At 41.8% G+C, this 27,629-nt stretch overlaps 1 protein-coding gene across 2 annotated transcripts; it reads left to right on the top strand.

Moving 5' to 3' along the window:
* The first annotated feature begins 21 nt into the window (after nucleotides 1–21).
* Nucleotides 22–26,458, top strand: LOC136431407 (KAT8 regulatory NSL complex subunit 3-like). 2 transcript variants are annotated; one of them, XM_066422762.1, is made up of 14 exons: nucleotides 22–281; nucleotides 1,556–1,795; nucleotides 5,428–5,598; nucleotides 7,583–7,673; nucleotides 8,527–8,610; nucleotides 9,563–9,664; nucleotides 10,476–10,604; nucleotides 11,945–12,163; nucleotides 12,880–12,951; nucleotides 13,232–13,306; nucleotides 13,682–13,903; nucleotides 14,405–14,617; nucleotides 14,824–15,004; nucleotides 24,476–26,458. In XM_066422762.1, exons 2-14 carry the CDS (start codon nucleotides 1,557–1,559, stop codon nucleotides 26,002–26,004), a joined length of 3,327 nt encoding a protein of 1,108 aa, XP_066278859.1. In that variant the 5' UTR covers nucleotides 22–281; nucleotide 1,556; the 3' UTR covers nucleotides 26,005–26,458. The 2 variants fall into 2 exon arrangements, with proteins under 2 accessions (XP_066278859.1, XP_066278858.1); XM_066422761.1 differs by having other exon boundaries at nucleotides 23–281; nucleotides 10,476–10,646.
* The last annotated feature ends 1,171 nt before the right edge of the window (nucleotides 26,459–27,629 follow it).

The raw sequence follows: 27,629 nt of genomic DNA, 5'->3' as shown, positions 1-27,629 counted from the left end.
ACACCCCTCCACTAACTAGAGAAGAGAAATGTGAAGTTAAGAATTTTCTGTAGAAGCCGTACATCATATGACTTCCTGATAACTTCAATTGACTGAATGCAGTGCAGAAGATTTAGAACCAGTTGTTGAAGTCAATATAATTAAAGCAAGAAAATAGTTCCGACGGAGGTACTAATATCCCGACCAGAGTAAAGCTACCAAGATGGTGGACGCGGGAAGACAAATGTAGCGAGAATGGCAGATATTTAACATTTTGAAGATATTTTTGATCGTCCACAAAGGTAGGTTTACGTGATAGATTACAATGACATCTAGCTACACCATTTATGCGTTTAGTTTTGTCTGACACTTTAAATCTGGTGGCTCTGTTGATTGACTAGAACCAAGGAGCTAGAACCATAAGAACTGGTTGAAAACGCAAAAATACATCACCACGTTTTACATCGTTTTTTGGCGGCGTTTCAGGAACGCGCCAAACAGTATATTATGTGGCTAGTTGACAAATATTCTGGAAATTCCCTGAGTTTATCTGTGGAATCTGTGTTCCCCGCGCGTGTAGTTACCACCGTAGTAACAGGCCCGACCAATTAAAACTTTGAAGCGTCCTATCTCATAATTTGGACCCGCGGCACATTCGCGACCTTGCTGCGATCGGGCGATTCAACAGTCAGCTAAACAAAAAATATGTTTTTACACTTTGTGTGTTTTGTTGTCTTTTTAGTCATACTTGTATGTTTTGCACGATACACTGTATTCCCATTATAAGATCAGTGGTAGCAAAAATCCAATTAAGGTCACAGCGAGATCTCTAACGTGCCGCGAGTCCATTGAGATAGGGGTTTTATAATAAACATTCAATCGCCGCCATGGCTATAGTTTTTCTTGCCTACCTTGTTACAATTATCCTCTATTCATCAAACAGCAATCTTTAAATGTGATCTTTGGTAATGGAATCCACTACACGTTTTCTAGCGTCATCATGGACTTGCTAACTATCACTATCACACCGTCACGACCACATATTTACTGGAAGAACATCCTATCTACTCTTTTGTGCATCATAACTGAGAGTGAGACTGTAGTTAGGAAATTATGAGGTTGACTTGTATATATTGTACTATGGTAGAGGTGCTAGCAGCTAAATGCTACTGCTAGTTGATAGGGTCTGCATGCCTTTTTCTGTGATGCATAGCAAGTTATTTCAAGTTGGCCCCTTCTCATTCAATGTTAAGGGTTATTGTTGAAAATTATTCGTGAAATGTAATTGACCACTTTAATTCTATGTAGCATGTTATGTGTTATCCAGAATACATTGTTAAGCATACGTGTAAGTAAATATGCGAAGTGGAATGCCAGATTGCCCAAAAGTCACAACGGAACATCTGGCTGTATCGCTGTTTTTAGCCTAGTTCTACCAATGGAGATTCATTGAGATAGTGAGTAAAGGAATTAACCTTCAAACATTGCCAATGCTTCTCAATACAGACCCTCAGTAGAGTAGATCTATATGGTGTGATCTGTGTGACCATGTAATTTCTGCATCTGCCACGTGCAGCATGGCCAGTCTAATGACGTCCCCCAACACCAAGGAGGGAACGTTCCTGTACCACAGCCGGCTGGGCAGCTCCCTGCTGTACCAGCTGTCAGCGCGGGAGAGAGAGCTGGATCTCGTGCTGCTGGACCACTGTTACGCCAAACCGTGGAGTCAGCATCCGGACGCCAGCCATGCTCGCCCTGCTCGCACCCTGTTTGTGCCGAAGAATGTCCGCCACCAGCAGAACGAACCAGTCAACACGTAAATTTATTACTCTGTTTTCTTTTAACAACTATTAATTGTTTTACATTGTGCCATGGTATTGGCTGTGGCTGAAAAGGTCAACAGACTAACAAACAGAAACAAACATCAGGAACATTTTTGTAATACAGTAACAAGATGAGAACATACCAGATATACAATGTGTCTCAGGGTCTACATTTAACTCAAGGGGGTCTGTAGTAAACTCTCCTTGAGCGTATTTTGGCTTTAGAGCCAAGTAGTTGGCCTGTTTAGGCCAGGGTGCAAAATACAATTATGCAACTTGCAATTTGCAAGCAATTTTCAATATTTGCATGTAAAGATGATGTGAACAGAACTTGCAATTTTACCATGAAGATGGGAAAGGTAAGCCAAAAAAGGCTTGGTTTATTTTTTTGACAATATTGCGAAGATCGCTTCAAAGCTGACTTAATCGTCACAAAACATGATTTTTATTGAGATGAGCCTGCACTCGCTAAACTGTGCGGGAAATTCCTGCCGTGTGGTATTACATGAAATCTTGCAATCAGCCAATCAGAGTGCAGGTAATTTGAGGTGAGCCAATCTGCGCTTAGTATAGCCGGTAATGTTTGCATATCAGGGTGCGAAATACTTTTTTGAGCCAGGTTGCACGGTGTGCAACCTGGGTAGAAAGCTAGGTTGCCCGTCAGAATTTCAGGTTGCCCCACCTAAAATTCACTGATTTCTCGAAATTATATTTTGTAAGTACATAGTATTACATGGCCTTTAACAATATAACTGGTGCTTAAATGTGTTTTTGTTTCAAAATAAAATTCAATGATATACAATGTAAATAAAACACCACAACCCACAACAAACAAACTTATACAATTCATGTGTAACACGGCTATTTTTTTAGTACAAATAAATCCTTTTTTCAACCCCCATAGACTTTTTGCTTTTTCTGCTCTAGGAAGAGTTACACTGCAATAGTTACACTGCAATAGGACTTGTACCTGTACATTATTCTCATCCCTCACATAAAAGTTGCTACTGGGCCTATTTTCAAAATCTAATAAAAGTACCCCCGGAATAAAATTACCTATATTTTTTATTGAAAAATTCACAGGTGAGTTATTAATGATATACATGTATGATAATCATAAGATAAATACAATAGTCTATGTCATTGTCCAGTTTTTATCTCACTGTCACAACATTTTAACAACTTTGTTTATTCTATGATCATTGTTGCCAAGTAAAGATTTTTAAAATCCCAGCTTATTATTAGTTAAGTGTCTCCATCTCCACTTCTGCAATTTTTAATTTTGCCCCCAAAAAAGCACTAGCAACATTTCGCCCATAGAAATACACAGCAACTCAAACACTGCCCTCTACCAGTTGTTGCTGGTACTGCAGATTACACGTCATTACTCTCGCGCAATCACGCGATATCCAGCGAGAGTCGATGAATTCAACATGGCGGCCAAGAGCCGAGCGCTAAGCCGCGCTCTCTTTCCGACGAATTTTGCGTTTCAGGCACAATAAAACAGGTTGACTATGGATGCAAACGAGTGAAAAAGTATCGGTAACTTTATTAACTTGTTTAGTCGGGGGTCGATTTATATGTTTGGTTTGAAAATTTACGAGACTGAGAGCGAGTGTGTGTGCACACCACACGGGTGTGTGAGCTTCCTTGGTCCAATTATTTTCTACTTCGTCAAGTAATTGCCGCAAAATCGATTTCTCCGGCCCAAAATTCAGGTAGCGCACCGCGCAACCTGGGTTAAGAGATAAGTTGCGCCAACCGAAATATTGTTGCGCTGCGCAAGTGCGCAACCGGGTATTTCGCACCCTGCATATTAATGAGCAAAAACTTGGCTGACTCTCGCAGCACTAGAGTTATAACATGAAATCACAGCTGCTAAAGGCGGAAAATGCTGTTTATCTTCACCACAAAAGCAGAATTTTCATGGAAAATGATTTAAAGGAATAGATTTTCTGCCGAATGCAGCCACAAATCATGGCAGATCACAGCGTAGGGGTCCTTATGACCGAAGGGCTGGGGAGAATCTTGTTTTCCTCTAACCAAGAAAGTTCCACGTAGGTTTTAGTCATTATTTGCACTGTAGGACATGGACTAGCCTGAGCACTTCACAACTGATCAGACAGGTCGAGGACAGAACAGGATTTTTGATTTAATGAAATAGTAAAACAGTACAATACACGTGGGCCACAGGCAGCTGTTGCTGGTGTCGTGGCCCACACACAAGACAATACAAAGCACATAGACTACATATAACAAATGGTCGGTATATACAATTAATCTAAAAAGCAGCTTAATAAAACATAACCTAGCTATCACTTCGTATTACTACTATAATAGGATTGGCACAGATCATTGCAGCTGGCTGTCATGACACCACTACGACTACTGAGGTCATGGGTCATGAGTGAGTGAGTGTGAGTGAGTGAGTTTTTGAGCACTGTAGGAAAAATGTTTGTTTTCCAAGTGGGCAATATCAGGATATCAGCTCTTCTAGTGGAAGGTGGGGAGGGAGGCGCGAAACTGCTCAGGTCCGTAGGAAATTGCTGCACATGTTTTGGAAACTCAGTACATCAATGATTGGTGCGGAGTAGGGTTTATTGAACTCTCTTTCTGACAGATTTTTGCGTCTCAGACACATTAAAACAAGTTGACTATGGATGCAAAAGAGTGACAAAGTATCAATAACTTTATTAACTTGTTTGCTTGGGTATCAATTTCTGTGTTTTGAAAGAATTTACAAGAGTGAGAGTGTGTGTGTGTGTGTGTGTGTGTGTGTGCAGTGCACGTGTGTGAGCTGCCTATGTCCAAATTATTGTCAATTCGTCCAAGTAATTACAACAAAATCGAGTTCTCAGGCCAAAAATTTAGGTAACACACTGCGCAACCTGGGTCTAGAAATAAGTTGTTCTAAATCAAAATATTGTTGCGCTGCGCAACGTGCAACTGGGTATTTCTCATGCTGCACTGCCTGTTTTTGAGTGGCGTCTCTTGCACCGCATGTTTTTTTAATTTTCAAATCAATGCAGCAGAAAAAACAAGCGAATCCGTTAACCACGAAAATAAATTTGGTATGGCCTGATGACCCAAATAGCAGCATTTATTATGCATTTTCATTTAATTTGCATCATCAGAGGTTACTTTTTTTTTCAGAGACAGGAAGTACTGCGCTTTTTCAGCATACATGCCATTACCCAAGGAAAACTCAGCAGATTCGATCAAAAAAGTGTTAAGAAAAGATAATGTTCGGGTCCAAAATTTACACTTAACTATAGATTCTACCCATAACAGACGATATTGAGAAGGACATCAGAAAGCAGCAACAAACCGCTTTTTGCCGTAATGATTACATTTTCCATCCTGCTCGTCGGCCTGAGGGTGTTGGCCTACATACGAAAGCATAAAAGAAACTCCAGTCCAAGACCTTAAGATACATTGTACAAGACTGTCATACTTCTGTTATTTGGGTGGAGAAGATTATCAACTGATATGATGTTTGCAAATGAGGACCTTATTTCAATTATCAATGTGAAACACTCTTAATACATTAGCCATAAAGGTTAAAATCATTTGGCGATGACATATGAGGTTGTAGAACTCTAGTTTCTTATATTTTTACCTATAGAAAAGCAGAAATTCCAGTAGATGTGGTGGGAGCGCCCAAGGCTGTTGCTGTCCCTTACGACGGTGTGAAGGCACGGTCTGTCATGAACGAGTGCGAGCGCCACGTGAACTTCGCGAGAACAGACTCCGTGGAGCCACCGAACGACGACGACTGGGAGGAGAGACTGACAAGGTGGTTCTTCCTATCTTCCTCCTCTACACAATAACACTGCTGGTATTGTGAATGTATGCTATTTGACTTGAGTGGTTATGACACCAAATACAACATTTTCCTACTATATCCAACAATTGATTTTATTGCTCAATTTACTTACTTATTTGTGCCAAATATATACTATTCCCTTATACCCAAAATTGAAACATTGCACCGTCCAAAAATCATGCTTCCAGCTTGGGATTTCCGCCGACAGTGATCATGGCGACATTTGAAAAGCAAAATGATTACATACAACTGCAATACATTCTAAAGAATGTTTCCAAACTGGCTGCCCTGTTCACTGTGACATCACTTCCAGACAATTCAAACTTAACCGAAGTTTCTTTCCCTTGCACTTATTGTACAAGTTTCCTTTTTTGTGTTTTGTCCAAAGATGAAGAAAAAAAATGGTGGCTTCCAGTCCAGTAATAGGGGGGTATTAATACCTTAATACAGTATCTAAGCTCAGAAATTTAAAAATTTGGGAAATTATTGGACTATAAGTCTAAGTCTGTACATACCCCTTAAAGTTTGCACATGATGTGATTGGGAATAGTCCATTTTTGCAATGGGGGTGATTTGGAATAGTCTACATTTGTGTGGACAATTCAGATATTCACTGTGATGTCTTCAAAGTACAAACTTTAAGGCATTTTGTATGTTTGCTAGCATACTTTTCTACTAGTTAAGTACATAGTCATGAAACTTCAGTAATATTAAAAGATTAACTACATTTTTATATTATCATATTCAGATAGACCGTCTCCAAAATTCTAGGTGTGTATTTCAGCAAAAACTGCACTTTTGTGAAATAGTGTCCCCCCCCCCATACCAGCAGTCACCTAATGGTTTGACCTTTCTGCCCTCAGAATGACCTTGTGACTTCTTGCCCTTCTGATGACCCAAAAGTGTTATTAACGACCCGGTGTAATTTAGTGGTATTAATGGCATTTCTTATTAATTAGCAGCAGCCAAAAGAGGAAAGCTGCATTCCACTCCCTATATGGATAATGAGCTCATTGAAATGTTATTACAATTTCCCAGTCCACTGATTCTCTGGTCTCACATGCCTGACCAATCCCGCATGACAACTAGCACTCATTCAGGATTATTTCTTGTGGTGTGATCTTTTCATTACTAGAAAAAGCCAGTCACATCATAACTTATGGTATATCCTTTTTTGGTATGGACAATCTGTGTGTGTTTGTTGGGGGGGGGGGGGGAGGGTTGTCTTCAATAAAAGTGATCCAAAATATAATTCAACAATGTAGAAATGAAGGGCATCTGGACAATGACAAATAATACGTGGTAAAAAAAGGGAAAAACAACTAAACAATTGATTACAGAAAACTACACAGTCACTTACAGCAGTGTATTTAGTTTCAGAAAATGCACAATGAATAGACAAATGGTAGAAACTATGTCAGGGCTGTCTTCAGCTTTTTGGCATGTCGCTGATTTTTGTTAAATCTGACATTTTAAGCATACAGACATACATTATCATCAATTTCATGTCATAAAGTTCAGATTTTCAAGTTTTGTCCATCCCAACAAGCAAATTTCTGTCCCGTGATGGAGGTACAGGTTCACTATGAATAAGCAAGGCTCTCTGTTTTTGAGCTGCCCCAAAAAAACAGCCTTCTGAGGAAGCAAGAGTTCACAAGTCAAATTGCTTCCCCCTTCCTCTAGAGGCTGCGACAGACAGACTTGACAGATTCACAGTTGTCACATTTTTAAAATGTTTGTTATTTTTTAAGTCATACTTTTACATCTTACATATTCGAATTATGAAATAAAGGGTTACAAAAATCCAATTCTCATTGCTATATGATCGCTATACCCGTCTAGTGAAGTGGGGGGGGGGGCTTAGGAATTTAAACTATATCACGGCAAGTGTTTTCAAAGTGAAAGTATCAATAATGATGGATCTGATGGTAAACTTTGCGTTTTTTTTTGTTAGAACTGGGTGGACTCCAGCCCAGAATAAGCTGTTCAACAAGGTGCTGAAGGGTCTACAGGCAGACAGGCTGGCCAGACTCACCTATGAAGGGGTGAGTCACTGCCAGTATGGACTACCTCAATCTAGTGGGGCTGTTTGTGGCTATAGTCAATATATATATATATAGTCAATAGCATCACTTGTATTTCTTGTTATTATCTTGTTATTATCTATATATATATATAGTCAATAGCATCACTTGTATTTCTTGTTATTATCTTGTTATTATCTATATATATATATAGTCAATAGCATCACTTGTATTTCTTGTTATTATCTCCATGAAAAATGGAGATGTAGTTTTTGGAGTGTCTGTGTGTGTGTTTGTGTTTCTAGACTTTTGTAGTCAGCATGACTCAAAAACCTCTGCCTGCCCCTGTGTCCAAGAACTATGTACTGTACATTGTATTACTTAGAATTACAGATTGAAGTTCTTAAGAGAGGCAGTAGCATAACATTTGAAATTATGCTTTGCTGACATTCAACTTTATTTTATGTGGTGCACCCAAAATTCATTCTGTGCACCTAATCTTTTTGGTTGGGTGCACCATTGCACCTATTTCCAAAAATGAATTTCGAGCCCTGCGCCAGCACTGCAAAAAGCCACTGTTCTTCATCTGTAGCACCTTTGCCGAGTCGCTAGTGGATGTGAAGCCATGCACTATATTGGTTTCTGGCTGACTGTCTGTAATGGTAATGGTGCCGGAGTGTGACAGTATATGTAGCGCTACTATTGTTTCAACTGAAAACTGGAATTAAAGTCTCGGCTAACCTAAAGCAATTTAGAGTAGAGCTCGTGGAAGTGAACCTTTTAGAGTGAATGTCATTCATTTTGAAAGAGTAGTCTACATAATGTTGTTGTCATTATTTTGTAGTTGTAATGTAAGGTGTTCTACTCCCTGTAGGCTGTTAACGAGCCGGTAATGAGGAGAATCCATGTGGACAAGTGTGCCAGAAGGGTGCGGCAGGCGCTGGGAAGCGTGTCATGGGTGAGCTGACCAATACTGCTACAGGAACAGCATTACAAGTACTAGTAAACTTTTCAGTCCAACACAAGAAAACTGTAACATACTGACTTTTTGTTATCTGCACTGAAAAAGCTGTAAGTACCACAGACAGTTTAGTATGTTGCCATTGTCATGTGTTGTGAATAGGGATGTGTACCAACATTTAGCTTCTGGTACTTGTGCAGGTTCAGTGTTTTAGGCACAAGTTCAGAGGTTTAGGTACAGGTACAGAGGTTTAGGTACAGGTACAGAGGTTTCGGTACAGTACAGAGGTTTAGGCACAAGTACAGTAACAGATGTTTGGGCAAAGGAACAGAGGTTTAGGCACAGGTGCAGAGGTTCAGGTACAGGTACAGAGGCTTAGGTACAGGTACAGAGGCTTAGGTACAGGTTCAGAGGTTTAGGTACATTTACAGAGGCTTAGGTGCAGGTACAGAGGCTTAGGTACAGGTTCAGAGGTTTACTGTAGCTACATGTACAGAGGTTCAGGTACAGGTACAGAGGCTTAGGTACAGGTTCAGAGGTTTCGGTACATGTACAGAGGCTTATGTGCAGGTACAGAGGTTTAGGTACTGGTGCAGAGGTTTAGGTACAGAGGCTTAGGTGCAGGTACAGAGGCTTAGGTACAGGTACAGAGGCAGGTACAGTACTGGTTTAGGCACAGGTACCCGTGCCTTTATTTGAACCGTTTGACAAATCTGTGGTCTTCAGTGATGACAGAAACGGTACATTGATGTTTTGGGATTTTGGACCTGTGCCTAAGTGACTTTCTCGGTACTGTGCCAGTATTGAGTACCAGTGCATATTCCCAGTTGTGAATCAACCATTTGCAGTTCAGTCAAGTTTTCCTCTTATTTGTAGAGTTGGACATGAGCACAGATAAACGTGGATAGTCAGTGTTCTGGTTAGTTTTCTGAATGTATTCCCTCTACAGGACCCAAAGTTGACCCAGTGGCTGCACCAGACCCTAGTGGACAGTCTGAGCAGACCGTTACTGGCTGCGTACCTGGACGTCCTGCAGACACTCAAGTCCAAGGTCAGTGAAACACTCCTGCTTTCATGTGTGCCAATACCCAGTATTTCTTTATTCTACCCAGTATTTCTTTATTCTTAACAACATTACATTGATGGGGACAGTTTTGTGCTCAATAACATCAGAGAATTTTGTGGTTACCTCTGAAATTTCATCTTTTGTTGCTGAAACATAAACTTGCATTCTGATTTGACTGCCATGCATCATATGCATGGCTGTCTCTAAGATTGCTCATTAATTCATTTTTAAAATTGTAAAATCTGGAAGAGTCGTATGAATTATTTAACCAAATTTGAATGTATATTGACATGGCCTAAGAAAGAAAATGTTTGGTCCTGAAAAAATAGGGTTGGTTGGTAGGTAGGGATTGTCTTTTTTTCCCTTTTAGATTTTGGCCAAAGTGACCTAACAAGTACAATGTAACAATGTAAAACTGCATCAGGACACTGGTATTTTATACATCACATTCAAGTACAAGTATATTTATGAATTGAACAAAGAAGTATAATGATCACTTGTACTACACATTCCTACATCGACTGTTTAAAGCCCCTATCTGTTAAATAATGTATGAAATATAGGAGGTCTGTTAGAACATTTGCAAGACAACTTGGATTCTGTCTTGAATCGCTCAGTTGTCAGAATGAAAATCTTTTGTCCCTTGCCAGCAGTCAACCCCCACCCCCTTTAAAAAAAGCCTAGGGTTGGCAGTTTTATGCTAGGGTTGGTCAGGTAACAGGAAACACAACATTTTTTCACAGGCCTAAGTACATGGTGTTTCCACGGTCTCTAAGCCAGCTGTCTGCCCCTGTAGGTTCCAAGTTTAGTAGATAAGATGATCAGCTTGTCCACCTCCCAAGGAGCGACGAGCGCCGAGGCTCTGAGCCTCCTGCTAAAGCGACCATGGGACCCCGCGGTCAGCGTGTTCACCACTCACAAACCGGTATGCAGCTTATATGGCGAGACAACCACAGGCTCCACTCATGTAAGGAGGTGAACACAGCCCACCTTGCTTATCTGAAAGTGGCTCTGTATGCGCATCTTTTGATTGGTCAGGTATAAAATGTCTGACAAAATTACTCTTTTCCCTGTAAAAAGAGCCTCAGATGACAAGTTTTCAAATAAGCAAGGTTGGACTGTATGTGTGAAGGTATAGAAAGCAAGGAGAAAGGTGTGATTGAAGTTTTGTTACCTGTATGAGTAGAAAAGCAGTAAGTAGAATCTCCTGGTGGAGGAACTGTTAAGAAGGAAATGTTCAACTGTAACATGTTTTGTCTTACTATGTAGTTAAGAGCATGAATTAGTATTATCTGGTTAGGCCATACTGACTTGATTGTATGATGACATTCGTCTGTTTCTTTACAAAAAATGTGTTTTGAGCCTGAGCGAAGTCTTCTGAAGTCCAAGAAGAAGGTGTGAAAGAATAGAAATACATATAATTGTTTGGTATGCTATGTCCTTTAACTTAAAAGGGCATATTGTGATCGGAACATGCAACAAAATTCACTGTTTTTGGTTATTTTTCTACTTCAAAAGTTGAATCTAACTTATTACACTGCACAGTGATATTCATCACGTATGAATGCGACTTTGTAGTGTCGTGCAAATGTCTTGCAATAGACGCAGTTCCCACTGCTGCTTGACCTTTTTGTCCAGCCTTCCGACGATTCGACCAACCACCTAACATGTGATCAAATGTGCAAAATTTGTTCACTTGTGGTGATTTTCTGTGAATCTGATTGTAGATTTTTCAAATTCTGAATAATTGTAGTTTTTGCCCACCAAATTCTACAATATGTCCCTTTAAGATCAGGCATTTGTTATTTGTTACTTTTATTTTTTGTCATGCTTGCATGAGTTTTTGGGTGCCCAGAGGATGCCATCCATACAATCAAATAAGCTTGGCCTTACTTGTGGATGATAAGAAATGACTACTGTGATGTGTTAACTCCTACATGAATGTCCCAAAGCCCCTGTCACATAGCTGTAAAATTAATCAGCGGAATAGTCTACAAGCTCTAAATGAATTTTTTGCCTGGTATTCTGTTGATCACCGCATGATTTTTAGGGATCAGTTGACGTTCTCAGGTCAATGAGCCCAGTGCAATGTGATAGGGTAGATTTTATGCGAATAATATACTCCCAAGTAATTTTTAGATTCGGTGACCTTCTGGCAATCAGATACAGCTGAAGTTCCACTGCTTGTTGACTGTGTAAAAGGCTTACATGTAAGAGTGTTAAGTAAAAGTAAAATATTGGTATGTTGGAATTCTCCCATAACAGCGGAAGTTACCAGGATCGCCCATCTTACTGATTGCGCCTAGCGGCCCCACCCATCCGTCCGTGCACCACTCCCGCCGCATGCGCCTCTGGAACAACCACCTGTCCATCCTGGGCAAGGTCATCCCCGTGACCATGCACACCGTCAACGGGGGGTCAGGGGTCACCGTGTCCCAGCTGTTAGAACACATGGTCAGCGCAGTCAAGAACAAAGTGGGAGAGGTCAGTGCCCACTGTCAACTCTACACATAGGTACAGGCAGGGCTGTCTCCAGGACCAGTCCCTCTGTCCCTCAACGAAAATTTGCTTTTTGGGACAGAAAACAATTTCACCCCTTCCGTCCAGAAATTTTGAACTTAATGACATAGAAATATTTTTTCATAAGCTTAGATGACTGACTCAAGAACAAGAGCTTCCAAATACCAATTGAATTGAATTTGCTTCTAGAATTGTGTGAAATAGTGTTTCAGATGGTTTGAATTCCCAAATTTCCTGACACCTGCCCACCACACACACAGTGAGTGGGACGGACAAAAATTTAAAGCTGGAGGCAACCCTGGCTTGAAAATTCAAGTCAAAGTTTATTGCACAACAATATTATTGTAACAGCTACAATCTAAGGGAAATCATTGTGTAAGGCTTAGTTACATTAATCTAGTACATTTGACACTTAGATTCTAAGCTACACAATATTGATAGAAGACACAATGAGGTGTTGTATGTCTACTATATAGCTACATTTGTTGATGCTCTGATGTTGCAGTTTCTCTTTTGCATGGAGGTTTAAATGTATTGGCCTAGATATACAGAAAAAGCGTGAATCTTAGTTTGTCCTTTGGTTTCTGTTGCTTCCTGAACTATGTTTTTTTTGTCAGTAGATTTGTGTGACCTTAACCAAAAACAAACATTGATGGATACTTTGTTTCCCCTGGTTTCAGCTCCGAGGCCATTTCCCAAACAGACCCATTGTGCTGATTGGTTGGTCAGTAGGAGGTCTCATCGCTCTGCATGTAAGTTCAAGTGCATTACTGTAAATGCTAGTATTTTCACAGTAGTTTTATTTCACAGAAAAAGGCAAAAGGATATTTGCTGTGTTTGAAATTTATGGTTGAAGCAAATTTGCAGTACAGTAGAATTACAAAACAGATAATTTTGGTGGTGATTTTGTGCTAAGAGGTCACTGCAAAAATAAAACCACTACAAACATTTTATGATTTTTAGTAACACAAGCCTATGCTGTGTTCTTTGTGTGTTCTTTGTTTTGTTTTGATATTTGTTTACTAATTGCAGGCTGCTGTGTCTGAGTCAGTAAATGCAGTTGTCTGTCTGGGTTTCCCCTTTGTTGGGATGGAAGGAGGACGTGGGGTAAGTTACTCTAATGATTCGTTATTATCAAAACTGCTCCCTTCTTTCTGTCAATGATGTTTGACTCTTCATCTCTTAGTTGGTTACAACTACAAGATATATATATGTCTATGCAGATTTTTCTTTGCTGTAGTGATACTTTACTGTCTGTAAGATGCAAAGCAAAGAATTGAAATGGATTCTAGGGCAACATCCTACAGCTATTGTACAGGTGACAACATCTATTCAATGTACAATGGTACCAGGAAGACCTTCAAAACATTTTTATGGTCTAGTAGGGTAAGAAATGATAGGTGTAGGTAGAACTAGATTGGTGCAGGTAATTTTGACCTGTTTTAAAGAATGAGATGTGTTAAACTGATGTGTCGTGTTCAGGACATAGACGACCCCGTCGTGGAGCTGAAGACTCCTACGCTGTTTGTGGTTGGTCAGGACTCGCCCATCTGTTCCGTGGACGACATGGAGGACTTCCGGGAGAAGATCAAGGCGGATAACCAACTGGTGGTGGTGGGCGGGGCAGACGAGATGTTACGCCTTACCCGCGGGAAGAAGAAACAGGAGGGCGTGACACAGACCATGGTGGACAGGTGTATCCAGGTCAGAACATGTGACAGGCTTTCTGTTGGAGTGACACTTTTCAGTCTGTGTGTTTGTTTTCGTGTGTGTCAGTTATTATTTGAATATCGTAGAGAGACAGGATGTGAGATGGAAGATGCTGTAATCGGTTGCTGACAGGATGGTAAGTTTAGCTTGGCCAGGTCCAAAGTTGGTCCCACAGGCTGGCAAGAAATTGCAAGGACAGAACAACTTGGACAAGTTGGAAAAGATTACCGAGAAATTCACAATAACTCTGGATATTAAATGTAGGAATGAGATCTTTTTTTTCTTTTCCTGTTCACTGCCACTGACATTATGTCTGGCAGCATTTCAATTTCAGCCAAACAGTTTTGAGGTACATGTACTTAGTACCCAGTTCAGATTGTCCTCAGTAATAGGTTTCCTTCAACATGCTAAAGACTATCTTTGAATAGCTGTTTGTTTCTTGCACAGAAACCTTATGTATGACATAATGAGAGAGTTGTTCCATCTCTGTCCCAGGATGAGATCAGCGAGTACCTAGGAGGTATCCTATCCTCCCAGGTCAGCTCTGGTACCCTGACCCTACACTCCGACCCCCCTGCTGACACCGAGGGGGAGGTACAGAAGAAGCAGAGGCGGCGCAAGGTCCAGCGCGACCTGAGCACGGAGCTGGGGACCACGTCCTCTCCAGTCGCCAAACAGAGGCCCCAAACACCAAGTAACAGTAGTGAGGTGAGGAGTCAACATTGGGGCATGTCAGGGGATTGAACCCAGAACCTGTTGATTCTGTGCGACACAATGCCACACTTATACAGAGGAGTAGTGGTGACCCTGTATGCTTGGCTATACACGAGTAGTGGTGAGCGATATTGTGCTACCAGCCAAAGTGTCACCTCATCCAAAGGATGGACAGTTTACCTTAATTTGTACTTTTCCAGGGCGTGGCATCCCTTCCCAGCACACCCGGCACCCCTGGGTCGAAGGTAGAGAAGCCCTCCCCACAGAAGGTGTCCACAGGAACGTCCACCACCATTAGTGGCTCCCTGTATGCAGCGCAGTATGCAGCTTTCCTCAAACAACAGGCCAACAAAGCATCACTCACCACTCAGAAGGCACCAGGTTGGTCCTGCTTTGTATTTTATGCAAATGGATCAATTTGTATGTTACATACATTATGTTCACCAGAGATGTCCCTGTAGCTTAACTGGTAGCAGCCTCACAGTTGAGCTTCTGGTTCCAATAAGTTGCTAACTGGGAGACCCCGGTTGAACCCTTGGAAGGACATCTTATTTGAAGCTGCACTCTTTTGAAACGGAGGTAGAATGGGGCACCCTTGTTTGAGGAGGTGCATCGAGCATGTTAAAAGAAAAGGTCTAACATCCCCTCCCTGTAAAAATTTACCCTGCTATGGAAACAGCAAGGAAACTTGCACTACAAGGGTCATAACGAACAAACAAACCTATTATGTTTTCCTCAAAAATTTGTATGTTAAGTGTGTGGACAGACACATTGTACTGTAGAATATTAAATGATTTCTTGTTAGGGAATGAGTATAGAGGCATGAGAAATCTAAACATGTACCATTATTTTATACCTTATTGTAGAGTATCTATATTGTCACATTTCATGGCAAAAGGGGAAAGAAATTAGACTCTTGTGGTCTTCCATTGTTTTTAGTTTGCAGTTCAATTCTGTGGTACAGAAGCATATATTCAGTGTCTTGAATTTGTGGTGGAGAGGTCACCATGAAATTTAAACCATGACGTACATTTCAAAATGTTCAGGTTATTGCTGCAGGTTTTGGTGGGATGTTTACCTTCTCCAGACAAGAGCAGGGCCCCCAAACCATGAATATTCTCATCATTGTGTGTTTGTGTGTGTGTGTGTTTGTGTCTGTGTGTGTGTGTGTGTGTGCCGTCTGTGTCTGTGTGTGTTTAATTGTGTGTATGTGCATGTTTTTGTGTGTGCGTGTGTGTATTTTGTGTGTATTCGTGTGTTTTTGTGTGTTTTGTATGTGTGTGTGTGTGTGTTTGTGTATGTTTTCTGTGTTTTTGTGTTTGTTTGTGTGTGCGTGTATGTGTTTTGTGTGTGTTTTGTGTGTGTGCTTGTGTGTGTGTTTTTGTGTGTGTACGTGTACGTGTGTATGTGTGCGTGCAAATTTTCACGACATATGTATATCCAATTACCTGACTCTGAAACCAACATGAACCTTTGGTCCTGTTAAAAGCTACTGGCACTTAATGGCTGATAGATTGATAGGTTGAGATAATTGTATATTGAAGTCAGTATGACTGTAAGTGGTAATAAGGGTACTGATCCATTCAGTCAATGAAAAGGGGTTCTTGCCAGTCGCATGTTGTAGAACATTGTGCCTTCCAGTGTTTTATAGGTCAGCTTTACTACATGTCACTCCAACTTTTTTACACCAATCTGTTTCCAGAAGTCAGAAACATTATAGCAACCAATATTTTTCTTGGCATTGTCCCTGGCTATGTTTCTGCATGCTGATTGGTCATCATGGCAGGCCCCTGGAATACCAAAGGTCACAGAGAGTTCATGACCAGACAATTGCCCCCCTCCTGATACAAACATGTTCTGTAAACAATCTTCTTTATGGGCATTCCAGGCTGTATATCCTACCAGCTTCCCAGATTGTATCTTTGGTATCAGCTTTTATTGACAACATCTGAATCCACAAGTGCTGCTAAATTCAGACCAATCCAAGTGGCAACGCTGACCTTTAGAAACCCCCTGTTCTGGGATGATTTACACTACGATTTCCCCATGTCAGCATAAGGTTGGCAACAGATTTTGGTTGTCTAAACAGGAAATGTATGGTTATAGGAAGGTTTTTCCCTGATGTCAGGAAAATCCCACATGACAACTCAGAAGTATTTGTACCAAACCTCAGCGGAGTCCCTGACTGATTCAGCGTATGTATAATTCAAGTCCTGAACTAACCTACATGTGGTTGTCTGACTTGTCAGGATCATGGGGACACATTTTGACATATCGTAACTGAACTATGATTTATTCTAGGGAATATGAGTAAGTTTATTTTGCGTTCTTTGTATTCTTTTGAGGCTAATACCTGAAGCTCCATCATACACAGGGCAGCCGGTTTAACGCCCCCCTCCTAAAGGACGATGCGACTTGTTTCCAGTCGTGTGCAAAACCTGAACTGCTGACTCCACTGAATTTGAAATCAGTGGACCGGCCTATGGACCGATTAGAAAATTCACAGTACCAGGCTACCAACAGACGGTCGCAAAACCGGTCTAAGAAAATACAAAACAGCAGATTTAACGAGTCGTGGTTGCTCTTATTCAAAGACGTTAGCTGTTAATCGTATCTAGATGAGCCAACAGACGGCGAGGAGAGAATAATTAATTTTGAGACAAAGTGCGAACCTAAGAAATTATATTGTTCCAGACATGATGTTAGTGATCCGACACATGCATACACTTGCACTCAAGTAAATTTACACCCGAAGTAAAGACACCCAAACAAACCACAAATCAGTTAACCGATATTTGTTTCATTCTTGTGTGCCAATAGTCAGCACATTTTACTTGGTTATTGTTTTAGTCTTCTGATAAACCAGCAAATGCTTAGAACTGCTGAAAGCTGTTAAGCGTCTCATGCAGGATTATTTGTTAGTCATAATGTCCAGTTGTCAACTGCAAGTACATTATGCTCTCTTCTTCTTTACTGCTTAGCCTCATATCTGAGATTATCAGCAGTTGTGCATGGGTTAGATACAACACAAGTGCCCGGTACAAATAAAACAAAGAGGAAATAAAGGAAAGGCGCTAAGGAACATACATGTAAACAACTGAATTTGTGTGTGCAAAGGACAGGACAAGTGAATTAAGTGAGTTAGTAATACATTTATTTACATATATACAAGGACGTGTAGGGGTGGCTCAATGCAGCAAGGTCCTCCCCAGCTCAGTTTTGAACTGGGAGAGGGACCCCACCTCCCCCACACCAGGCTCAAGTTCGTTCCACTCTTTGATGGTGCGAGGGAAGAACGAGAGCCTGTAGTAGTTGTTCCTGCCCTTGATGGCCTGCAATGTTTGAGAGTGATTGGTGCGGCGGGAGCATCGAACCACCGGGACAATCATGGTCGTGTGTGGACCATAAACAATATCATGGATGATCTTATATAGAGTAACTTGGCGAGCAATCTTTTCACCACGAATGCTCTAAGAAGGACAATTTTGCTCTGAATCTCTTTTCTGAGATAAAAATTACATTTTTACATCTTCGTTTCTTTTTTGCACATTAGTGTGCACCGAGAATAGTCATATCATTCTAATATACAATTTGAACATGATTTGTAGGACAGATACCTTTACTTGTGTCTTCAAAATTTGATGTACTGCGACACTACTATAATCAGGTACAGGTACAGGTCCGGACCTGGACCTGATCCTCTGGACATGGACCGGACCTGAATTTTCTGTACCGGTACCCACCCCTAGTGCATAAGCATGTCGACTCAGTGATGATGGTGATGATGGTGTTTATATAGGAGCACAAAAAACATGATTATGGGTAAACAACATGAAGTAAAGTAGAATGTCAGCAAAACCTAATGGTACTGCCGGTACTGTCCCCCTTCACAGCTTGGATTTAGCATTCAGAATGAGTAAACAAAATGTAGCTAACTTCAAAGTTTAACATTCAAGTACATGTAAAGCAACAAGAATCGGCAGGACACAATCCTCCGTGAAGTAATTATGGTGTTTGCAGTGTTAGCTGAAGTGTTTGCTACCCTCTCTAACTACCAACATGACAAATCCATCAAAAGGATCTTGATTTATAGGTACGAGGACACAGACCCAGACAAAAACCTGCCTAGGTGACCACCTGTTCAAGGCAACCACCTGGCCACGGCAACCGCTTTTCCTCGGTTCCAAAAATTTTCCCTATTGTCACAAGCATTAAGCGTCCTGCCCAAGGCGACCTGTCCACTATGACCACCACGAATCGGCACCGCACAGAGCACAATCCCTGCCCATGATGACCGCCTTATTTTCATGCATGTGGCGACATCGGATTTTGCTGCATATGACGGAAAAGTTTTTCAAACCTTGACGGACAAAAATCTATGGAATGACAACGACCCATCCATAAAATGTTTTAATAAAACGTTTACAAAGATGTTTTAATCATACTAATTATTTTTTCCATCTATGAATGGTTTTAGATGGTTTAGACAAAAAAAGCATTGATATCTGTGTTTCAATTGAAAATTTACCGTATTTCATGTGTTTGTGTAACAAGAGCAGCTTGTTCCCAGGCATTCATGGAATTCAAGCTTGTACTTTTCAACTTGCAAAATTACAAGTTCATATTATTTTGACTTGCAAATCTTGAAAATCACTTGCAAATAGCAGGTTGCTTAATTATATTTCGAGCCCTGTTATGTAACGTAACATGACCAGTTTACGTCCGATTTATTCAAAAGTTATTTATTCTAAAACCGCGTGGACAGAGCCTAATGTTTAACGCATGGGTAGAAATATCAGCTCTTCTAACAAGAAAATGCATGGTCTCTAAGTTTTTCTCCGCCTGTTTAACGCCGTGCGAGCATGTATTTATACTGGGGTATATGGTGTAGAATTGTGCTAGGCTTACCCTTTATCGTCCACCTCAGTAATTTCCCTTCTAGTGCTATGCTTGAAGAACATAGACCTGAAAAAAAATGCACAGTAGCTGTCGAAAGTAGTCTACAGACAAATGACAGTAAAGTCACTATGTTTGTCCCTCCGCTTGCCCGACGCGATGGAACAAAACAATTTTTGTATTGTGAATTTCCCCGAAATCAGCAGCACGTGGCGTTCACGTGATAAACGCATGGCCATGATGTTATGCCGTACAAAAATGTATCATCTGAGCGGGGGTCGCTAGGTTGTATCAAACCTTCCTAAAACTGGCAAGAGTTTCAAATCTCAAATCACCATGGATAGCCTGCATATCAAAGAAAGGTTTAACGTCAGCTACGTTTAAAAGATACTAGCTATCGTGTAAGTTAGAAAAACATGATGGAATACGCGGTGTCGAATTACATATGAAATGCGTCATGCATGACGCTTCCGTGCAACTTGTTGTTACTGGTTCAGGAGTTTATTCTGTTATGTCGCTGGACGTAAACCCTTTTAAATGTTTTGTATAAAAGAGAGAGATGGCTGAGGATCATACTTAATATGACGTTCTTTGTTTCCAATGAGAACAGGCTTTGGCATAATACAACGCGACATGTGCACATGACCCAATCTGGACGTTAACTACTCCTGCACGTAAATAGGTCATGTTACGTTACATTGTAACCGCACTCAAATATCTAGGTGTGCCCACAGTAAAAAAAATTAGATGCCCATCTCCAATTTTGTTTTCACAAAAGTTCACTTTCACACTTGTAGCCCTGACCTCATGCTACAGGTTATTCCTGGGGTGGTGTTTTCCCCTTCTGTCTAGATGTACCAGAGATCTGATAAGGGCAGGGAGGACCACACAGTTTTATGGGCCATCAGGGGCTGCCCACTCCAACAGGTCATACAAAGGTCAGCAGGGTCAGGATAGTTCATAGAAAGTCACTTTCCATTTCTACACCCTTTCCTGCTATTCAACACTAGTACATGTAAGTAAGCCCTTCAAAAATGTTCTTGAACAGCCGATTAGGGTGATAAGTAGGGAGATGTATGCTTGACTGTGCCTCTGCAATGGGTGCAGAAGAACAACATGCTGACTTGATTAAGAGGCCAGGTTTCCTGGTAAGGACCCTGCCCAGGCTGTGACAAGAACTATGCATTCATCTTTCCCAGTATGTTTACATCCCATCCTCTGTAGTGGCTGGGCCAGCCTGCCCTGACTACCACCCCAGGAAATTGATGTTGTGCCAACATGGAACATTACAGCATGTCATGTACCACATTAATCAGTGCCATGCCTTCACACTATGGCTGGTTCTACACTGCAGATTACTGTTTAGAGGAAACTGGCAATCAAGTGAAGGGTTATCAACAGTGATACCATGCATGCACCCAGTCAGAGTGTGACATGTTGGTATTAGATTGACCCAGGGCTGACATTTTACCCCTTGGATTACATATCTTGTTAACAGTGAAGAGTAGATCAGGGTCAGGGCATGAAATAGGGCTTGAAATGTAATGCGGTCTAATTGTTCAAGGAACCAATAATGCCATATTGCTAATGGTTTTATTCAGAGCAAAGTTTTACAGATTTCAAAGCAGCCACCCAACAGCAAGGAAGTTTTCTGGACAAAGTTTTAAGGTCTCAAAACCGTCTCATTCATGTATTACTCTGAGTGGCTGCCTTAAAAGAATTCCTACACAAAAAATAAACGGCTGCATGAACATGTGTTTAAAGCGGTGGGAAATTGCCTTTTAGCCAGCCCAACTGATCTCGAGCATCAAACTTATGAAAGCTTGGTCGTAACTAGAGAAATTAGCAGGTAAGGTTTGGCAACCGTGCACGAAGTCGGATGTGCTCAGTCCTGCATTTTTACAACGTATTGCTGTGGTTGTGCTTGCAGCTAGAAAGACCCTGGTTCAATCCTGGGAGGTGCCTCTCGGTTGGGGCTGCACCCGTCTTTTGAAAGGTACATAAAATGGGCGTAAATATCCATATGTCATGTTCGTGAGAGTTTGTAGAGATTTTTTTTCCAGATTTCTTAAGTTTTCGATTTCAGTTTTCTTGACGTCACGTGACTCAGTGAGCAGTGGAAAATATGTTGCAGAAAGTCTATGGTGCCCCTCGTCTCTGTTGAGGGATGGTTGTAAAGCCCGGATGTAGATGGTCTCTTTAACTCCTCTTGCAAAAAAGTCTGATTCAGTGTCCAAGATTCTAACTTTGTCCAGTGAGACTCAACAGAGATGAGTGGCTCCATAGACTTTCTGCAACATTTGACCCACTTCTCACCGAGTCACGTGTCCTATCTGCATAACATGACGTCACAGAAGCAATGGATTGCTCATTCCTTGACAAAGACCGAAGCTGATCGGTCGAAAAGTCCAATTTGTTGTGTTGGTAATCACAGTTCAACCTTGGATTTTTCTTCTTTTTTTTTTTTCCTGCTCGCCTTAGTTTTGGGGACTCTAGAGGATGTCATCCATAAATTGAAGTTGGAGTGGCCTAATACAAAAACTTTTCATAGATGATCTTTGAAAACAATTCAATCTTTTTGTAAAGATTTGTTTTAAAAGAGTGCAAAAAGGTTTTTGAATGCACTATGTACTCTTCCTATAAAAATATATGAAAATCATTATTATCATGGCTGTGTGTTGGAACATTTATATAGGGCTATCAAAACAAAAAGCTTTTGGAACATAGGCCTTCGGGACATACTGATTTCGGAACATAGTCATGTAAGCGTCCAAGGAGGTGCTTTGAGCGCATTGAAGGGGATGGGCTAGCAACCTCTCCTGTAAAGATATACCCTGCTACTGAAACAGCAAGGAAACTGACCTCTACACCTATTGCACTAGGCAGTACATGAACATGTAAAATAACAAATTGTTGCTGCCTACTTATCTGTTGACTCCATGGCAGATCATCAGCAAAAAGCGAGAGACAAGCTGAATGTTCTCCGCTGTCTGAATGTGAAAGGACCAAATACATGGCTGAAACCCTGCCCTACAAAAATGTACCAAACCAACTTGGAATAAGAGTTGTTGCAGTGACTCCAGTGACATGGGTTCCAATCTCTGCCTGGGATGTTCATTTAGCTGAAGTGAATGACAAGGATATACATGCTGCCCTGGGCCTGAACCATGTCCATTCCACATTCTCCCGCTGTTCAAAGCATACCTCTCCCTGTGTGTGTCCACATGTGCATCTTTCACAGCCATCTGTCATCTTTTATTGCAGGGCACTGACAGGAGCTTCCAAACTTTCAGAAAGATTCTTCTGTAGGGAACAAGTCATAGTTCTGAAGGTTTCAGAGGGTACCCTATCTCAGAGTCATTTTGTATGATACTGTATATTTGTAATATGAAGAAATCAAGTGTCTGATAATAGAGGATAGAAGTGGCCTGCATGGCTACATGTGTTTTGAATAGAAGTTTGTTGGACCCATCATTATCTCCTTCCTCTTGCTCAGATGTATGCAGAATCTTGTCAATCTCATGGATGTAATTATCTCCTGTTGTCTGATAATTACTGTACCAGGACAGTTGTCTCCTGGGAGCCCTTAATTACTGCACAGGTGACATCCTCCCAGATAAGTTGTGACAGCTGATGTGAATGCCTGAGCCTCTGTCCTTAATGTGATGCTAAATACATGTAAGACCAGTTCACACTCAAAAAATCTATCCGGATAGATCATCGATCCGGATCAAAATCGATCCAGAATTATTCTATCCTATTCCACAAATGTATTCACACTGCTCTTTGTCACGCTGCTTGGTCCTGGTTTGCGCCCTCTCGCCAGGCCGATCAGCTGTGAGGCCATACTGGTCATTGGGATAGTCTACTTTAATGTGGGAGGAAATGTTGTGTGTGGTGTGATTCCTCGCTGAATTTATAGGCCACACCATTTTAATGTCTTGGTTTACAGAATTTAAAAAAAATGCTAGATTGGAAAATCAACAGGTAAACAGAATCTCAGTCAGAGGAAAGTTTGTACTTTGGTGCACACAATTTCAGGGAGTGAACAGGGTCAGGTGCAAGTTTTCACCCCAGCCTTGCTAAAAAAAAATTTAACATCCATTAACCAAGAAATTAAATTGGTGTTGGGACTTCCAACACCAGAAGAGAAACAAAACAATGCATGATTTTCATGTGTACTGATTATTGCTAACATAAACCAGTCAGTTTTCTACGGCATTGCTGTTTCAAAAGAAGGTTCACAAATCTTGCCGCGGCCGTGTGCTTATGGTGGTAAGATGTTTTTGGCAAACATACTTGCTCCAAAACGTATTTTTGTGATTCAGTGGACATTGGTGACATGTTGTGGGTACAATTGAAGCGGTTGATCACCCGCTTAGGTCCGCTGTACCTGTATGTATGTCATTGTATGATGTCATAACCCTGAAACAAACCGATCCAAGACGGAATCTATCGAAGACTAAAAAGGCCCGATTACGCCTTACGAAAAAGAGCATGCAGGCCCTCATAGATGTTTTAAGTGTACGGGGTCTAAGACTCTAAGAGCCCTGAGACTTACAAAATTTCAGTCCTCGAGCTTAGTGTAGGTGATGTTAGCCTTCAAATTGCTTGTTCCCACATCAGGGGTCAAAGTGCTGTAAACGTTAACATCACCGATGTTTGCTACCCTGACATGAAGTCATTTTTCGGGACTACGATTAGGGAGTCATGGTACCAAAGTTTGGAACGGAAAACAGTGTTTACCTCTGTATGTTATGTATGATAGCCTGTAAAGAAATGTAGGATATAGTTTCTTTTGTAGCCCGGATGCCAGACCCCCAATCTCTGAAATATCTGACGTGTGGGGAGAGGTTAGTTGTCTGGCATCCAGGCTATTTCTTTTGCTGCCAGTCAAAATGGTTGAAGAGTATGTTTGTAAAAAGAGACTTTTGCTGATTTCTGTTTTGTGTACAGGAAAGGGACGAGCCCAGGCACCGAAGCGCAAGCGGGCAGCCAGCGCAGCCACCATCGAAGATGGCTCCAGTGCAAACAAGAAACGTGCCCGGCAAACCTCTGCAACCGAGAAGATTACATCCAAAGCCAGAGGTCCAGAAGAGTCTCGACCCGTGCCCCCCTCCCCCTCGGCTGCCTTTCCCAGCCCATCCGCTCACAGCACGCTGACTAGTCTGCTGCAGTCCCCTCCAACCAGCCCAACAGTCTCAGCTGCTGCAGGTGTCTCAGCACCTGTGGGCCCAGGTCTGGTCTCCGCACCCTCCGCTACCAAGTCTCTGTCTCAGCTACAGCATCAGGCTCTATCACAAATGGGTCTTCCCAAACATGCTTCTCACAGCAGTATCTTACAAGGACTTAGTTTACAGGCACAGCAGCACATGGGTGGAGCTGGGGCTGCTGCAGCATCAGGGCTGTCCCTCAGTGGGCTGACCTCTCCTCTCAGCCACAGTGATCACAGTCCAACAGCTCCAGGCATGCTGCTCACCACTAACCAGCTGTCATTGTCAAAGGGAGATGTAGCCCAGGAAGAGTCACAGCCAACTGTGTCTTCCTCCACATACTCATTTTCTGTGTCCACAGTTTCTGGTACGATGCCACCAGCAGTTAGCACAGCAGTAAACAGCCACCCCATCCCTACCTCGTCTGCTTCCACAGCCAGCATGTCACAGATACAGCAGCTGCTGTCCGGTATGCAAAAAGCTCCCCAGAAGGCAGGTGCCCTCACACTAGCACTTAGCACACAGGCACACTCATCCACTTCTACAACTTCATCATCCATAGCCAGTCTACTGACTGCGCCAAAGGGCACTGTAGCAGCCCTGAGTCAACAGAGCACCACCGCCCCTCAGGCTGCAGGCACCCTGCGCCAGAGCCCCAAGTCAGCCTTCGTAGCCATGCAGCAGCGAGCAGGTATGGACATGGATGTCAGTGACCCAACCAAAATAGAGGTGATCCAGAAGCTCCAGTTCCACGACTTTCCCCTGACCACCGGCAGCTTAACCTCAGCGACGAGCTCCGTCACACAGGCCAAGATTCTGAAGAGTCTGGACCTAGGAAAACTGCCCATCCTGTCAGAATTCACCAAGTCATCTGAGAAATCCTCCACCCTTGGTGCTGTACAAGCTGCCCAGGCTCAAGGCAGATCATCAGTGTCACCTAAAACTGTCCAGACTAAAGCGACGTACTCTCTTGGGCGACTTGGGGCCGTGTCGTCAACAACGTATAGTCAAGAGGCAGCCGTGCAAGGTTCAAACAGACCTAGTACAGAGTACGACATGGCAGAAACCTCCCGCATCATCGCCCTGGGCAGGATTCCTACAGTAGGCCCTTCTGATGGTCAGCAGTCCTGCCCCTCCCCTGGACCTACAGCAGGGCCAGACAGTAGCGGTCTGACCACTCACGGCTACACCAAGGACGGGGCAGGAACAGGCATGCCACAGGGCAACGGTCGGGGACACAGGGCGAAAAGCAACAGTAAAAGCTTTCAATAGATATTGACCTGAAATTTTTAGATTGTCACAGAAGTTACCTATTCTTTCCCTTTGATTGCCTTGCACTACCCAACAAATAGCCATTGTATGGAAAGGAATGTACTTTCTTTCTGTTAAAGAAATTTAAGAGAGTGTGTCTGTCAACTCACAAGGACTGACCAGAAGAAGAACTGTCACCACTCAAAGAACTTTAAAGAACTCAAAGGACTAGTCTTTATGTCGGTATATGCGACAATATATAGTGTAACTTTAGCTGTACAGAAAATGACATCCTGAAACTGTGACTGAGGAAAAGCTTCTAAGTTCAGTTCTAGCTTGTGAAATGTGTCAGCCCAGATAGTGTTCTTGTCCAATTTGTATATACTGTACATGCTATTATATATGCAGCGCTATGAGAGTTGACTTGGTCCTGTGGAATAGAAAGTTTAAGTGGATTAGATCATGATCTGCATAATTTTTCTTGTTGTGTTTTTGTCCTGTGTCTTGAGACTTACGATAACTGAGGGAAGTGGGAATTTTAGTAAGATTCCGGACATCAGAATATTGTTAAATCTTTCCCACAACTTCCAGTGTATAGGGACGGTGCCCATCTCCTTTTCTGTAGCCCTTGGGTCCACTGTAGGTGAAGTATGTTAATGTCTGAGTGCTAAGCAGAGAAATCAGTTTGGACCATTTTTCGGTATGACCGGGCTGGGGTTTGAACTCTTACCTTCTGAATGCATGGTAAACACTCAGGGAAATTTCACCTGTGTAGACATCAGTCATACACAACTTTTTGAAATGTTGCCAATTGTTGGTGGGCTGATGTGAAATTGTTCAACTGTACGATGTTATTTTGAAACTCTGAAGATGTAATCTGGCATCCTATTTCTATATGTTATGTGCAATTTCAGTTATCAGTTACCTCTCAAAATGCAGGAAATAACATTTCAGAGTGTTGGGAATTCCAAAATTTCCCCAAATTCTGAGACCCGCTCAATTTCTCATGCCTTACTACTTTGACTTCCCCTTCCACAGTCTAGTCCCATGGGAACACTGTTCCTTATGCTACTTCTATCCCAACATGAATGTAGGAGGTCATGCCACCTGGTCCACCCTATTTTTTGTTTTGTTTCGCATACCGGTAAACAGCCTTTCAGCGCAACACACAAGTTTTGTACAGTAAGTACAAGCTGCATAAGACCGGACTGTGAGGTTTGATCCACTCTCACTGGGATGGGCTCTTTTTGGTAAGTGTGGTGGGTTAACTTGTTCAAGTTGTGGCTCTCCACGACGTCCATTTAAAGTGCATGTGTCACCAATGGCACTAAAATAAAACAGACAGGTACATGTAATCAAGTTAATTTCGACCTGTGACACGGCAACTCGCAAGAAATGTTCCTTTGAGAAGCAAACAGTGCATAGTGGTCAATTGTATACATCCACTTGCAAGTTTTCATAATGCAAAAAACTGTAAGATTCAATGTTCATAACATAAAAAGGGTTATATTTTGTACAAACGTTTATGCTCTTTGAATATTGTATGCTGTTGTGGTTAATCTTGGTAACATCAGTACTTTAATGTCCCATCTTAGATAATTTCACCCAAGTGAGGTTAGGAAAGTCCTGTTACGTGCCTTTCACAG

Source organism: Branchiostoma lanceolatum, chromosome 3, assembly GCF_035083965.1.
Source record: "Branchiostoma lanceolatum isolate klBraLanc5 chromosome 3, klBraLanc5.hap2, whole genome shotgun sequence".
NCBI lineage: Eukaryota > Metazoa > Chordata > Leptocardii > Amphioxiformes > Branchiostomatidae > Branchiostoma > Branchiostoma lanceolatum.
The sequence above is the reverse complement of the archived record's forward strand: the minus strand, read 5'-3'. Positions and strand labels throughout refer to the sequence as shown.